Source organism: Pempheris klunzingeri, chromosome 7, assembly GCF_042242105.1.
Source record: "Pempheris klunzingeri isolate RE-2024b chromosome 7, fPemKlu1.hap1, whole genome shotgun sequence".
NCBI classification, from domain to species: domain Eukaryota; kingdom Metazoa; phylum Chordata; class Actinopteri; order Acropomatiformes; family Pempheridae; genus Pempheris; species Pempheris klunzingeri.
The window spans coordinates 21,362,684-21,379,795 of record NC_092018.1 but is presented as its reverse complement, the minus strand read 5'-3'; the positions used below and the strand labels follow the sequence as shown (position 1 = coordinate 21,379,795).

At 40.6% G+C, this 17,112-nt stretch overlaps 1 protein-coding gene across 1 annotated transcript in view; it reads left to right on the top strand.

Moving 5' to 3' along the window:
• The window catches only part of LOC139203869 (zinc finger matrin-type protein 4-like), a 95,904-nt gene that overhangs the window by 40,521 nt on the left and 38,271 nt on the right, over positions 1–17,112 (top strand). Inside the window, exon 4 of the mRNA XM_070833765.1 lies at positions 16,286–16,442. Within this exon, the coding sequence (XP_070689866.1) occupies positions 16,286–16,442 (157 nt within the window). The remainder of the gene's footprint in view (positions 1–16,285; positions 16,443–17,112) is intronic.

Sequence of the window (17,112 nt, the reverse complement as noted above, 5' to 3'; positions counted from 1 at the left end):
CACTGGTGCTTGAGGAAAAGTTAGAAGAAAAAAAGCCAGTAGAGTAAACTATAAACCCTGAATCTGTACAAAAATTTAACGGCAACCCAATTACATGTTGAGCTGCTCACAGGATAGGTGAAAGTTTCGTTCTGCTGGCATAAGCAGGAAAAGTATTATCACCCAAGTCAATAGGATTCATCCTCTGGAAACCACGTATGTTTGTCCAAAATTTCATGGCAACCCATTGAATAGTTGTAAAGATCCAAGGGTCCAAGGAAACGTGTGGAGCTGAGCTGATAGCATGAATACAAATGATTCTCTGGCTGAATGAACCTGGACAAAAATCATCAGTTACATAACTAAAGTGTACATCTCAAGGATTTTACCTAAACATAACCCCATTCTGATTTTGCGCATAAACCTTCCCATAATACGTAAAACAGTAATCTTTGAAGATTGAATTCTTCACCACTCTGATCAGGAAGAACAGGCCCTAAACACAAAATTCCTTTTTTTTTTTTTCTTCATACGTTGCGCTTGTACAGTTGTTTGGCTGGTTCTGGTGTTTGCCTGTCAGTATATTCAACTGCCAGCTCCCATTAAATCAGGCCTGCAGTGTTGCCACCAGATCCTTGTAGAGAGGCGGTGCAGTCGCACTGGAGATGGCGCAGGTGCCCAGCGTTGCTTTGACTGAATGAGAAGTGACTGCAGTCTCATGCACTGTTGCCTCAACCTTTCCTTGGGCAACAGCTAACAGATTGTACACTTGGCGCACACACATGCTTATAGCGTGTACACACATTTCTTATAGCATGTATGCACACTAAATCTGTAGTATGGCCTGAGAGCACCAGGACCAGAAAGAAAGTTTACTGAGAGATCACATGCAGAAAACTAGAGCTCTGTTCTACTATAGCATTTGTAAAGGACATGGCGTGCCACCAAAATGGAAGGCTCCTGCTTAATCTGGCAAGACAGCGTGAAAACCTATAGAAAGGCCCTCTGTAATGCCAGAGCTGCCTATTACTCCTCACTGATAGAAGAAAATTAAAAGAGCCCTAGATTTCTGTTCAGCACGTTAGCCAGGCTGACAAAGAGCCAGAACTCCACTGATCCTTGTGATCCTTTAGACTGGAACAGTTCACTGGCATAAAAGGAACCACATTAAACTGGTTTAAGTCCTATTTTTCAGATCGATTTCAGTTTGTGCACGTTAACAATGAGTCCTCTGTCCACACTAAAGTTAGACATGGAGTTCCACAAGGTTCAGTGCTTGGACCGATACTATTTACCTTGTACATGCTTCCTCTAGGTAATATTATCAGGAAGCACTCCAATAATTCCCACTTATGCTGTTATGATACCAAATTATACTTAAAAGCCAGATGAATCCAAGCCAGATGAATCCAATCAGTTGACTAAACTTCAAGTCTGCTTTAAGGACATAAAGTCCTGGATGAGCAGCAACTTTCTGCTGCTAAAGTCAGATAAAATTGAAGTTATTCTGCTCGGCCCCAGACACCTTAGAGACACCTTAACTACTCTGGATGGCATTACTCTGGCCTCCAGCTCCACTGTGAGGAATCTGGGAGTCTTATTTGATCAGGATTTGTCCTTTAACTCCCACATTAAACAGATTACCAGAACTGTCATTTTCCATCTTCGTAATATTGCTAAAATCAGGCCCAGTTTTTTTTCTGCATCATCCTGTCTATGGATGATGAGACACTCTAACAGACGCAATGTAATAGGAAAAGGTAAAGTTCAGGAAAATTTCTCCATCCATAGCTGCAAGTGGTATAAAGACACAAAATAATAGGCAAATTGTCAGTTTGCAATTAAAGTATTCAATATTACATGACAATAAATTTGCCACTACATCAACAACATTAAATAAGGTGTGTGCAACATAGGTGTTTTTATTAATAATCTCAATCTCTGTCAGAAAATGTATTTCAAAATGCTACTGCTGCTTTTTAAAGTCATGAATGGTTTAGAACCAAAATACATTTCTGACCTGCAGCTTTACTATGAACCATCCAGACCTCTCAGATTGTGGGACAAATCTGCTTTCTCTCCCCAGAGTCAAAACTGAACATGAAGAGTCAGCATTCAATTTTTATGCACCATGTATCTGGAACAAACTCCCAGAAAACTAGCAACTCTCAGCTAAAGATACTTCAGATACTTCATTCAGATACTGCAATGAATATGAAAAATCTCCAAATTTGCAGCAGCAAAGAACAAGAACAACAGGTGCCTATTTAAGTAGAATATAATATAAATAGAATTTTTTAAAAAAGCTATGCAGTATATCCAAATATAACAAAGAGATTCCACTGTAGTAGAATGGATGAAGTGATGAATTATTGCACCAGTCAGAAAAACAGTATTGCACATACTTGAATGAGGATAAGATATTGTACATGAGTCCAGTTGAATGAATAGTTCTGATTGTACAGTCTAACAGCAGCAGGCAGGAAGGATTTGTGGTACCTTTCCTTCACACACCGTGGGTGGAGCAGCCAAAAGACTTTTATTGTCTTTTAATGCATCTTAACTACTCATGTGGATAAATACTTACTAATTAAAAGAAGTTATGGAGCTCTATTATTGGAAAGCCACAGTAAACAGTAAGGTTTTAAGGCCTGATTTAAATGCACTGACAGTTTTAACACATTAGGTGTTCAAGAAGCTTGTTCCATAGGTGGGGAGCAGAGAAACTTAAAGCTGCTTCACCTTGCTTGGTTCTGATTCTATACTTACAGCAACTATAGTACTGACAATAGTAATGTGACTAATAGATTAGCATTATGGTAGCACTGAAAAACATGATGAGTGGCAGACGATCCACAGCAGTGATTCATGAAGCCAGAGAACCACTGCAGGAGAACCAGGACCAGGATCCACAGGAACCTGAGAACCACAGCTGGAGAACCAGGACCAGGATCCACAGGAACCAGAGAACCACAGCAGGAGAACCAGGACCAGGATCCACAGGAACCTGAGAACCACAGCTGGAGAACCAGGACCAGGATCCACAGGAACCAGAGGGATGAGAAAAGCAGCGTGTATCATCCACAATCACAAGGTGCACTTGAACGCTGGCATCAAACACTTAAATCCATGCTCAGCAAGTACTGTAATGACACAAGGAAGGACTGGAATGAGGGTATACCTTTTGTTCTTTTTGCCATTGGGGATGCCAGACAACAGTCTTTGGGGTTCAGCCCAGCTGAACTTGTGTTTGGTCACAACGTGCGTGGCCCTTTGAAAGTGTTGAAAGAGCAGTTTGTTTGTAGTGCCTCTCCTAAACATAATGTGTCAGTTTTTGTCTGCACCGTGCAGCCGTGCCATCCTATTTCATCCTATTTGGTGAAGCAGGTTGGTCTTTTCCAGTTCCCACTTCTAGGTGTGAACTGCAGCGTTTTATGGGCATGGTGAGCTACTACCGGTGTTTCTGTAAGAACTTTTCTGTAGTGGTCATTCCCTTAACTGGATTGTGCAATCCTGTGGTCCCTTTTGTGTAAACAGATGAGTGTGACCATGCTTTTAGTGCTGCTAAGTCTCTCCTCTGTAGTGTTCCTGTGTTGGCTGCACCTAACTTCTCTCTGCCGTTTAAAGTTGAGGTTGATACAAGCGCTACCGGGGCTGGTGCGGTGCTTCTGCAGGATGGTGATGGAGATGTGTGCCATCCTGTGTGCTATTTCTCAGTCAAATAAAAAAAAAAAAAAAACATCAGTTGAACTACTCCCTCATTAAGACACTGGCTGTGCTGCTGGCCTATACAGACCATAACCCTCTTGTGTTCCTAGCACAGTGTACAATCACAACCAGCAGTTGATGTGCTGGGCTGTCCTTGTCCAGGAGTACAACCTTGCCATAATGCACAAAAAGGGAGCAGACAACATGGTGGCTGACGCCCTGTCCTGTGGGTGAGACAAATCAAGAGTGCATTAGTGAGCTATTTTTCTTGTTTATGTCGAGAGGTAAGTTAAATTTTGATCTAGAAAAATGTTACCTTGTGACATGAACTATGTGAATAGGTGTTTTTTTTAACAACTAGTTTTACTAGTTTGTTCTTATGGGAGGGGGTGTTACAAGCCCCACGTGTGTGTGTGTGTGTGTGTGTGTGTGTGTGTGTGTGTGCTGGTGCCTTGTTTATCTCTCTCTCTCTCTCCCCACAGGTTCCTCCTCTGCACTAGAGGTGTCCCTAATCTGTTGATTAGCAGGACTGTATATGAAGCAGGGGAGTACTTCATGCACTCTCTCCCCCTCTTTCATTGAGCCAACACAAGTGTGAATGGATGTGTGATTGTCGTTAGATCAGTGTGATCTTTGTGAGGCAGTAGGTTTCCCAGTGGCACTCGAGCCTGCAGTGATTTTATTGCTTGTGGTCTTTTCATCAGTTGATCCGTGGCATTCAGGTTTTGAGCTCGTTTTAAATTGTGTAATCTCTTTGGTTTACTTCTTGAATAGATATTTGTTTTCTACTCATAAATTTGTTTTTCCCGTCATTATTCCTCGTGGGTTCTGGCACATCCACTCATTGATGTGTTTGATACATTTGTTTAGCAAATGAAAGGGACTGTAGTCGTGCGGAGACACTGTTCCAAGAGTTGTGTGTCATCTGGAAAGCGTTGCTCATGACAAGGACATGGAGTGCCCCATTTAACCTGTAGCCACAGTGACCTGACCCCAGATAAGCAGAAAATGGATGGATGTTTTTTTTCTCAGTAACTGTAATGATTATGATTAATTGTATTTAGTAATTTAATTGCATAACACTGTTACTTGTAACTAGCTACTCCCCAACACTGATCATTTAGTAAAGAGATTCCAGATAATTCCACTGTTCTGCAGCATGTCGGCATTTTGAATGCTTATAAAATTATAATTAAAAAATATTTTTAGCTTTTTTGTTTTAATGCAGCATTTTTAGCCACTTTTTCCTGACTTGTGGGAGCAGTTCTAAATAAGGCTTAGAATGAAGATAAATGCACACAAAGCTGAATAAACACAAAGGCACTGCAGTGTTAGATGGCGTATCAAATACTTGAAGGGAAATGAAGCGTCAATCCCCTGCTGTTTGAAAAATGAGTTGAGGATTAGATGATGCCTCCTGAGCTGTATTTTGCAGCTCCCCCTCAGTGTTGAACCTGGACTCCATGCCTCCATTTCTCTTTTGAAAGTGCAAATGTCCTCTGAGCTTTTTTGTAAAGGGGATGAATGTGAATTGCTGCCCAGCGAGGGAGGCAGGCCATTATTCTTAGTGAAGGGCTGTGATTTTAGCAGAAAAAAACCTCACCTCACAGAAAGCAGAGCCCAGCAGAATGAAGGCAAGTGCTCATATGTACAGTACAGATCTAAGGATAATGAACCAATTGAAAAATGGAACTTCAAAGAGTTCAACAATGTCTATAGAAAGAGAGCCATTTCCAGCCATGGGAAGGTATGAGGGAACTGATAACATTGTCCCCCCTCAGTTAGACTGGAACTGCATACATCACATGGGAGTGTATTTCTCTTTTTCCCAGTATAAAGTTTGAATAATCTGGGTCATTTTGATTTTCCATATTCCCATACTTCCACAGTAGGCGAGGATGAATACTAAAAATGTGGATTTGGTACCAGGGATTCTCAACTTGGCTCAAAAATGGGTCAAAAAACCAATTTAACAGCAGATTCTTCTTGACGTTGCATTCCAAATTCACTGGCTTTTACCTATTGGGAACACTAGACACGTTGCTCAATTTTGTGTCCCACTCACAGCAAGAAGAAACTGTTGAAAAATGTTTGGACTCCACTGAGCATGTCTTACAGGTTGGGTGGACTGTGACTTCAACAATGGAAAACTAATTTGGGTGAACATGTCAGCTTCGTATGGTTATTTAAAAGTACTGAGTGTGCAATCATCACAGCTGTATATTTTGCTGAGTCTGTGTAACTGATTAAAATATCCTCCAAGTCCCATAGCTGGGTCATCTACAGTGTGAACCTGCTGTTCACAATTATATTGCACTGTGAAAACAGAAGGATGAGTAGAAAATTGTTTAACCTTGTGAAAAAAACAGAGAATGGGGCAAATGCTGGATTAACACAATTGTGTCAATCAATGTGGCCCCAAGAACATATTTATATTCTTAACCCAAATCTCTCTTTTCTTATGTGAGGTGTGCTGACACAAGACTGCAGTCTGTTTCAGGAAGACTTGCTTGTGTTATGTGGCTTGTATATGAGTTAAAAACCTGCTCGCATCAGCATTTCAAATGGCCATATTTAGCTGAAAAATGCTTCACGTTGATTAATTAATTTCACAATGTACTCCTTAGTAAATCTGTGCATATGTTATGTGTGGAACTGAACTTAATCAAACTCAATCAAAATCTAAATTTGTGCCCCTGACCATTAAAAAAATCGTTTCAGCAGGGGAGTCCAAAACTCTATCACCAACTCTCTCTGCAAGTAGTTACCACATCGCCATATTTTTTGACACCATGATGCATTGTCCCAGTGTGTGGGTGAACTTTCAGTCAGTCAATCAATCAATCAATCAATCAATCAATTATATAGCACCAATTCATAACGGCATTATCTCAAGACGCTTTCCATAAAGCCAAACTCTTTAATTAAGAGAGAGACCCAACGATTCAGGAATTCAGAATTAAGGTTTCAAGAATCGCCCAAAACTCCCCTTTAACAGGAAGAAACCTCAAACAGAAGCAGGCTCAGATGTGCACAAACAGACAACAGTCTAAATGATAACAGTAACTATATTACTGACAACAGGAATATGACTAATAATGATCAATATAGTAACATTGAAAAACATGACAATAGTTAATATATGAATTATAATAACAGGATTAATATCATTAAAAAGTGGCGGCGGCTGATGATCCACAGCAGTGATTCATGAAGCCAGAGAACCACAGCAGCAGAACCAGGACTTGGCTTTCAGTCCAAATTCTGTTAAACGTCGAGACACTGTATGACGAGACAGATCCTTACCCTGTTCAGCGCTGAAATGGTGGGCAATTCCAGCTGCAGTGTTGAACTGATTGCCCATTAAGATCCTTTGCATTATCCTGTCCTCTCTTGCATTTGTCTTTCGTGGACGACCAGCCTTCTTGGGGGACTTGAATGAGTTTGTGATGTTGTAAAGATGTAATATTCTAGAAATTACAGATTTGGAACGACCAACTTCTCTTGCTATGGCCTTCATCTGGACAACCTGCTTCCGGAGGGTTTCAGTCACTTCAGAAGGGCTCACCATTTTGCAAAGTCAGTGAAAACTGGAAAGTTATGCTGCCAGTTAAACAGGGTTTGTCAGATAATTAAGGAAATTAGCACCAGGTGCCACATTAACACCAATAAGTGGGCGGTATCTGAAAGTGTTCTCTAATTTTTATCAGTGTTCTCTTTCAAATATCTCATTCAAGTTTTTCAAACTGTGCTTCAGAATATATGTAACTCATGAAATATGCTTTATGCTATATGCTATTTTACTCCTGTTTGGATCATTTCAAATAGGCAGTAGGCAGTGACTTTGAAATTCAGGAAATTGTAGGTTGTTCTCTGATTTTGATCACCACTGTATGTAATATCGGTCCAAGCACTGAACCTTGTGGAACTCCATGTCTAACTTTAGTGTGGACAGAGGACTCATTGTTAACATGTACAAACTGAAATCGATCTGATAAATAGGACTTAAACCATCTTAATGTGGTTCCTTTTATGCCAGTGAACTGTTCCAGTCTCTGTAACAGGATGTGATGGTCAATGGTGTCAAAAGCAGCACTCAGGTCTAACAAGACCAGTACAGAGAGAAGTCCTCTGTCTGATGCCATAAGGAGGTGGTTTGTAACCTTCACCAGTGTGTCTCTGTGCTATGGTTCGCTCTAAAACCTGACTGAAAATCGTCAAATATGCTATTGGAATTTAAATTACACAGCTGATGGCTACTGCTTTCTCAAGGATCTTGGAGAGAAAGAGAAGGCTGAATAAATAACTGCTAAGATGCAAAAAAGTGTGGGACAAGGCACAGGTCTATGACAAAATGGGGGAATGCAACAAGTTATCTTATATCACTTATGCATGTTGTTCAAAAACTCTTGGTGCAAGGGCTTATTTGCATGAGGACCAATGTCTTGAATGAGTGTGTAACGCCACTTCTGCTATCACTGTTGCCTAGTGATGAGTTTGGGCAAGGTTTATTGTCTGTCCATGTTGGCACGGCCAGCTGTTAAATGTGAAGGTCACTGTGTTGTATGTGTGGCTGAAGCAGCAGCAGCAGCGACCACTGTGTCAGTCCTGCTTAGTGCTCCCCTGTAGGCTCCGCTTGGCAGCAATAGACTGCATTGTCCACAGCTATGTAGGGAGCAAGTCCTTTTCATCCTTTTTTGCAGGGATACCCTTGCACTTGGCTGTCCTATTCCTGTGCCTTAGGGAAGATGCACATGAGTAGTGAGTGTTCCCTGACCTCCAGATTTAGCTCAGGCATTATATGATGCTAAGCCAGGCAAGGATCCAGCCAATCCAGCCCAGGCTAGCTGCAGCCCAAAGCTATTACCTTAAGGAGAAGTAAAGCTTGTTGACTCCAGCATTAGAAAGAAAATATTGCATCCTAAATGGAGCCTCTGCAAATCCGAGTGTGTTGGCGCTGTGGCATTTCTAATGCAGTGACAAAAGAAAACAGTAACAGTCCAGTCCAGTAAGCCATCACACAGCCTGTCGTCTGTATTACGCCACAAACACATTCAGGCAAGGACACGCTGCTTCACTTAAACCAACATGAAAATGTGCAGCACAGTGCTGACAGCAAAGAGAATTTACTGCTTGCAAATCAAAAAGATTATTTTATTATGCCTCACATGAATGGGAATGAGGCAGACCCCCCCCCCTCCCTCTCTCTTCTCAGAATGCAGTGTCTCTCCCTGTCGCTGTGTCTCTCTCTGTCTATATATATATATATTTATATATTTATATATATATATATATATATACACACGTGTGTGTGTGTGTATGAAGTGGCAGGGTGGCAGGCAGGTCAAAAACTATTATTAAATTGTTAGTTTATAGTTTTAATCAACCACATAATTATGGATCCTTCCTGGTTGGAGGTGGCAGCACCTTCCTGAATATATATTTACTTATTATGACTATGAAATCTTGCAATACAGTTGCTCTGCTGCTGCTACCGTAGCTGAAAGAAGGCTGAGTGTCTGTGTGTGTGTGTGTGTGTGTGTGTATGTGTGTGCGCGCGCAAAGAGTTAGTGAAGGACAAGGCCAAGGGCAGAATGAGGAGCTTTGTGTGTGTGTGTGTGTGTGTGTGTGTGTGTGTGTGTGTGTGTGTGTGTCTGAGAGTGACTCAGAGTGTTCCTCAGTTATCACACACTGTGGGAGGAAGGCTGTGTCTTTGTCTTCTCTTCATCCACACACACACACACACACAGTGATGATCTGCACTAGATTACAGTTTACAACAAATAGCATTTCAGTAAAGGGTCCAATTTGAAATTCCAGCATGGGACCCCCGCTGTAAAACACATCCAGCTTAGTTTCTGATGGGATTCTCAGAACTCTTGTCTAGTTTTGGCTGAATGTGTATTATCACACAATTCAAAGCTATAAAATACCGTCAACCAAATCTGACCAACATGTAATTTGTTTTTTTGTGAAAGTAAAAAAAATGTTCAGTAAAATAAATGTCTGTTGAGTCACTGTCGAATGAGGCAACCCAAAGCCATCCCATATTGCCCACTGACTAAAAAGCTCTTTGCAGTATTACTAGAAGATTAGAACTGGGTGTTGAGGGTGACATTGGAGGGGAATAAAATCGCAAGTGGCCCACAGTGAGTGATTAGTCCTTTCCATCACCCAGCAGTGGTCTTTCTGTCAGGGACAAACTCACTCTTATATATCCATGGTTTCGACTCACTGGTGTGTCACAGTAGCATTCTGTACATTAGCCATGCATATCCCCACCTGAATATTTGCTTAATGCAAATTAGAACATCCCACATCATTTCATTAGTTTTCTTTTGAGAGAAACTTTTTTTGTAGTCAGAGTCTTATCTTCCATCATAAAAAATCAGAGTGTGTTGACATGAAGTTCAACACTTTTTAAAAGGGCAAGAGGTGATTTCACCCACCTGTGCTTCAAATCCAATCCTGTTTTCATTATCAAACCATTACTTAACTTGATATCCAGCCTTATGTCCAGGTGAAAATTTGCATGACCCCTCACTGCTATTGTTGAGTATCTAGTGATTTGGAAAAAATGATTTAAAATGTCACCTGTGTTAATGTAGTTGCAGTGGTATGTATGCTGTGTGACTGTATGCAAATCCTTCCAAAGTCAACAAACATTTTGCACCACTGGAATATAATGAGTCAGATCACATACAGTCAGGGCTTGTAGCTCAATCAATCAATGTTGCTCTGGTCCAGTGTATAAAAGTGTGAATAACGCTGTTGGCTTCTTTCTAATCTCATAGTTCCAACCTTTTAAGAAAGCTACATTTCAATCAGTCAATCAATCAAGTCTAGTCAAGACTAAACTCTTTAATTAGAGAGAGACCCAACGATTCAGGAATTCAACATTAAGGATTCAAGAATCCCCACATGAGCAGCATCAGATATTATATTAGGACACAGTGGCGGGAAGAACTCCCCTTTAATGAGAAAAACTCCCCTTTAACAGGAAGAAACCTCGAACAGAAACAGGCTCAGAGGTGGGGGGCTTTCTGTCGGGGTCCGCGTTGGAGAGGGGGAGAGAGAGAGAGAGCAAACGGCAACTAAAATACTAACGGCAACTATAGTGCTGACAATAGGAATATGACTAATAATTAGCAATATGGTAATAAAACATGAGAATGCAACATGACCAGTATTGATAAAAAGTGTTGGTGGCTGACGATCCGCAGCAGTGACTCATGAAGCCAGAGAACCACAGCAGCAGGACCAGGATCCACAGGAACCTGAGGGAGAGAGAGGGAGAGGGAGAGGGAGAGAGAGACAGAGAGAGAGAGAGAGAGAGTCTAGTTGCATGTTTTAAAGATTTTGAATTATAATTATATAATTGATTAGCTTGACAATTTGGAAATCACTTATTTGCTGTCCTGCAAAGAGGCAGATGAGATGATAAATACCACTCATATGTCTGTACACTAATTATGAAGCTATAACCAGCAATTAATTAGTTTAGTATAGTATAAAGACTGGAAACAGCTAGCCTAGACTAGAAAGAAAGTCTGCTAATGAGCATCTCTAAAGCTCACTAATTAACACATTATATCTCCTGTGGTCTGGTACCATCATGAGGTTGCCAGGCAGTCAGAGTTAGGAACGGCCCACAAATAGTCTAGCACATAATGAAACCCCATTAAACTGCAACTTGCTGTTTTCAGAGTTGGGTAATGTGTTAATTATTGAACTTTGGAGGTGCTGGTAGGCAGATAGATACCTAAGCTAAGATAAGCTAAGCTCTTCTGGCTCTACTTTCAATTTTATTATGCAGAAAATAAGGTCCTCTTATCTAACGCTTACATGAAATTTTGATGTGGATCTTTTGAAAAAATGCCAACTATTCCTTTAACATTGTTTACCTCCTATATGAGGGAAATTTTGCACTTTGTTTATGGGTGTTAGCCTATGCACAATGGCAAAACAAGAAAACAACAACACAACAAGAACAAAACCAGATTCCAGGCTGAAAAACAGTGTTTTACAGTCCTTGCTGGCTTTATGTCAGTTGCACCGATGATTGCTGTGGTCTCTTCAGCAGTACAAGAAAAATCAATGCTTGACGGAGCAATTTGTAGACATTTCTGACTCTGAGATGTCGTGACTGTATAAACTTGTGGACCACTTTAGAGCTGGTTTTCCACACTGTTGCATGGGGTAAGTCAATTAAATTGCACTCTACTTCCTTAAAATAGTCATCAATTTGGTGACCGCAGTTGTCTGGATCAAACTTTTCAATGCCTCTAGCTAGAAACTCAAGCTCCTGTCTGGTGAAGGATCACAGAATCAGAAAGAGGAAGTTTAGTTGGGCTTTCAGTGGTTTTTGTGGCCGGAGGTTGTAAAATTATGTGTTCCACCTTGGCCAATGGCGGCTGTAAAGCTGGGTCCAAGGGGGATTTAGCAGCTATCTGTGAAACTAAAGGACTCTGGATAACTGAGTTCAGAGATGGAGCCCTTTGTTCAACAGACAAAGAAACATGTAGTCTTCACCATTTGGTGAGGCCCAACACTGCTAAAAGACTCAGTGCCCGCGAATCCTGTTGGGTGTTGTGCTTTGGCCACTTCAACTTCATCATTACCCACTGTCTGGGGTTCAGAAATGCTAAGCTCAATTGTGGTGGTAAATCATTGGTCAAGGCAGCCCAGCAGGACCCTGATGCCATCTTTTCCAAAGTTCCCCAGTCGGGAGACTCTTCCCATTTTGCCTACCATCCAGGGATAGGGAAAACCATGTCCCCGTTGAAACAGCACTAGTGGAAGTGGAGAGAGATACTCAAGCCTTTGTCTCCACCTTTACCGTCTGTTCTCAAGGAAATGCCACTCATCAACCACTTGCTGGTCTGCTCCATCCTCTGCTTGTCCCTGGCCGTCCTTGGTCCCATATTGCATTAAATTTTGTCAGTGGGCTTCCATCGTCACAATTTGGTCATCAAGGGGGAGGGACAAAAGCAAAATGGCATTTTAGGGGGTACTCCAGACTTATTTGGTATTTTCAAAAATATAACATTGTTTTCTTCTAGTCCAGGTAAAATTTACACAACTGCATGTTTTAGTATTTTGTACATGCATTATTTGAAATTTGATGGGTGGGACGTAAAATGGAATGAATATCAAAAGATATCAGATATCAAAATGCTGTAGGAACTTGGTTTTATGTCATTTACACTCAAAACTTTGATTTTAACAGGAGCAATATCATTTTAAAAGTTTAGTAAATTGTGATATCATCGTGGAATGACACATAAGATGTTACAACAATAAAGAATTTGGTAGCAAAGACTGCAGCTGAGTTAGCAGGCAGGTACCATTTCTGAACAAATCTGAGTTGAACCTTCCAGGATCAAGGCTTAGAAAAGAAATGGTATGGTCCAGCTTATGAGTGGGCCCAGTTACATGTTGAGAGAAACCTTAGGCCTCCAGTAAGTTTCTTAGCTCACCTGTCAGCACTAAAAACATTTAGAAAGTTAAAATTTAGTGGTAACACCTTTGTCAGTATAAAAGTATCACAGTAGTCCAGCCAGCTGTAAAAATAGTGTGTCCAGTTTATGATCTGTCATATTAATTAACTATTAATAACTATTGCATCATTTACAGTTAATGATCTCACATTCAGTAAGTTATTCAGCAAGTTATAAAAATGTCTCATTCAGCCCAGTAGCTGATACTGCAGTCGGTGAGGGAGGGGCATTAATCGGAGTCACATTTTGATGGTTGGCTGACTTGTTAAATAAATGTAATAAATTGGGAGCACTTGGCTTCTACAACTTGACAGGCATTTAGAATCATGGGAACTGTAAACGGAGGACAGTGTTTTTGGTGAGAAGTCTGGTGGCTCTGTCATCCCTCTTGTAAGGTCCCCTTGGGTCCAGAAATAATCAAAATTATTAATGAACCCAATTCCAGTGGCAGTACAAAAGTTCAGTAGCCATTGGTGAGCACTAATGAAATGTTCACTACCTCTCCTCTGAGAGGGAATCTGGCCTTAAAGAATACAGAGCTTGTTAGTGTTTAATTGACTGCTTAAATCATTAGCATCATTAATGCCCACATGAACAATAATAGTATGGGCTGTTGGGTGGATGTCAGTAAGAACAGGAATGAATGTCACTCAATTTTACCACGAGGCCAGCAGTATCTTAAGTAATTCCATTTGGATTTCAGACAGAGATGCCATGGAGCCAGCTACAATAAGCTTCTCCAAGAATGACACTGGTTAGCAAGTAAATCTCAACTTAAACATTAATGTAATCAAATCAAATATAAAACCAAAGCTATTTGCCACTGCCAGGGCATTAACGTTTCATCTAGTTTGTTACAGAAAAAAAAAAGTTAACCTCAGAGTCCAGAGCCACGATCATAACTTAATAATCATTTTAGATTTAAAATGAAAATATCCATCTAAGAGTTCAGTACCTTTCTCCATTTTTCTGTCCCCGCCAGTTCTTTGCTGTTCTTAGCAGTCTTAGGCCCACCTGAAATTCAGAGTAATATAGTAATTCTATTCAATATAATATAAAATATATAGTATTTCATTCCTTCTTATGTAAAACACTAAGAAATGGTCAGATGAATGGTACAATTATTGACAAGTGAGAAGAACTCCTTGTAATTTTTAGCTACATTAGGTGGATGATCCTTCCTCTAGACGGACCACAGACTAATGCAGTCAAGAGTCCTTCTGCTGGCTGACTAAAAGTGGTGCTGTGAGTAATTGAGTGGAGTGCTGAAATCTCCTGTTTGTTAGTTTGAGCACAGTGAAAAGCAAATACTTTTTAAAAAGCTCTAAAATAAAGTCAGTGCAAAGTGGCAGCTGTTGTGTGCTGTTGTGCTGTGCCTCACATCCTGCATTCCTAATGAGTGCAAGCAGTGTGAAGTGGGCTCACATTACTCATTTGCATTTGCAATTAGCTTGGTTACTGCTTAGATTATTTTTGACAGCATGTGTTAACACTGAGTCAGACCTGCTCTGGTTAACAAATGACATAAATCAACCACCATTAGATGATTTCAATGTAACTAATGTGAATTCAAGCTAAGTACATGTGCTGTTGTCCATGAAGGATGCCACAGATTTTTTTTTTAACCTGTTGCAATGTAATTGTTCCAAGTATTAAAACACAGAATCCATATGTATTCATGATTGTGATCATATTATCAAGGACATTAGAATTTTCCTTTAAGGCACCATGGATGTCTGCGTCGGATGTATTGGCAATCCATTCAAAAGCTGTCAAGACATCTTGACTTTCAATTAAAGTGAGGGATTATCAAAATCAGTAGGCTTCATCCTCTGGGGACCATGAATGTCTGCACTAGTTGTTTAGGTATTGTACGACCAAAGAGCAGATCATCATTACAATCTTTAGAGCCATGCTGCTAGTATGGCTAAAAAAATCATAATACTACTGCTGCATATGTTTCTATGAATAAAAGTCAAGTCAGTGTATGACCCCCTCTGTCTTTAGATCCTTAATGGATCAGGAAAAACTCCACAAAATATCCCTATATGGGAAAAAAGACCAGCAATATCCCAGCACAAGCAAATTATGATGACAAAATATCTGATACATGTGCATTATGAAATATATTTAAAGACTGTGGATCTAGGAGGACAACAAACAATCCCAGGCACCACTGAACAGACCAGAGCCACGGGACACAGGTGCAATCTAATTAAACTGATAAAGAATGAGCACTAATTGAAAGTGATGACGAAACAAATTAGTTTTTGTGCATATTTTGGAACATTGTCTAAACCTGGAAATATGCTTCTGCTAATGTCTCTGCAAGCCTACGTTCAGGAGGATGTTATGGATGACGACAGATCACGGGACCTGATGTGGATACCTTCATCAGTCAAAACTAACAGAACAGATGTATATTGATTTCTCTACTTTGAAGAATCTAAAATATGAAACATATTCTCCCTTTTTTTATTTACTACACAATTCCATATATGTGTTCCTTCATAGTTTTAATGTCTTCAATATTAAACATATACATCATGTAGGTGAATTAGCTCATTATCTCAGTCTGTCTCAAGCTGAGACAATTCAGCTGAAAAGACATGCACACACATTTCCCTGTGTTCAGGCCAGCTGTTCATGGGCTGTATCTGGCAGAAGAGGGCACCAGGTGCAGGGACAGGCATTTGAATGAGGTCATGAAGTTCACTTGCCTCTCCTTCGCTTCCACTCTACCAACCCATCATTGACCTTGCCGGGTATTGTTTTCCTCTCCTTCGTCTCTCTTCACTCTAAAAACTGATGGAGTATCAGGGAGTGGTCCTCTATCGGCTGTACGGTGCCCTTTAAATACATAGTTAATTCCATTTGCATCCCACCAGGAATGTTGCACCTCTTCGCTCACCTGAATTAGAAGCGATAGAGGTTGGTGACGTGTTCACTCTGCAGCTGTCTTGCTAAAACAGTATATTGTGCTTTCTTCCTAATGCATTTGACATATGTGATGGAATCCTATTTTAAAGACTCCATTAAAAAAAATGTTTTGGAGTCTCTGATGTATCATTCATTAGATGTTACTGTGGTTTTTTTAGGGCAGCGACGAGGGCGACGTGGACAAGAATAAGTGCTGCACGCTGTGTAACATGTCCTTCACTTCGGCAGTGGTGGCACAGTCACACTACCAGGGTAAAATCCACGCCAAGAGGCTAAAACTGCTACTGGGGGAGCAGCCTGCCATCACAGCCAAAGGTACACTATAGCCCCTGTTAAAAATACATTGTGGGTGTAAATGATAAAGGAGTTACTTGTGTCCAATGGGGATTTATTATTGAGAAGAAAATGAACCATGAAATGAGGCACACGTTGCTATACGTATTTGCTTGTGTTACTATGTACATGTGAGGTGGAGTAGAGCCTCGTAGTTGATTTTAAAGAATTATGTAGCACTCAGTTCAGACTCAGTGTGTGTTCTGCCCACATCTCTCCCCCTGCTCTCTCTGAGATGGAGTCCTAACCGATAGAATCAGTCAGTGGCTGTTGTATTGTAGTCCAGTGTGCACATTAGTGTAACTTCACCGTCTTGATTCAGTGCTCAGAAACTCCACATACACACAGAGGTGCTGTAAGGGTCAGAATATACTGCAGGAGCAACACACTAGTTGTTGTTCCTGTAACTGAGCATCTTCTATGCACTTGCTCTGTTTTGAGAAATGTCTTTGGTATCAGCAGTTTAAGTACGAGTAGTGCACTGAGACATTCACGCCCTTCTTTTGTCTCAACACATTTTTTGAGATAAATAGTTCAATAGTTTTTTGGGAAATGCGGATACTGACTGTCTAAGCAAGAGTCACAGTAGATGACAAGACTGACTGTCTAAACGGCACATTTTCATTTTCCCACTGTATCAAATACTGCCGTT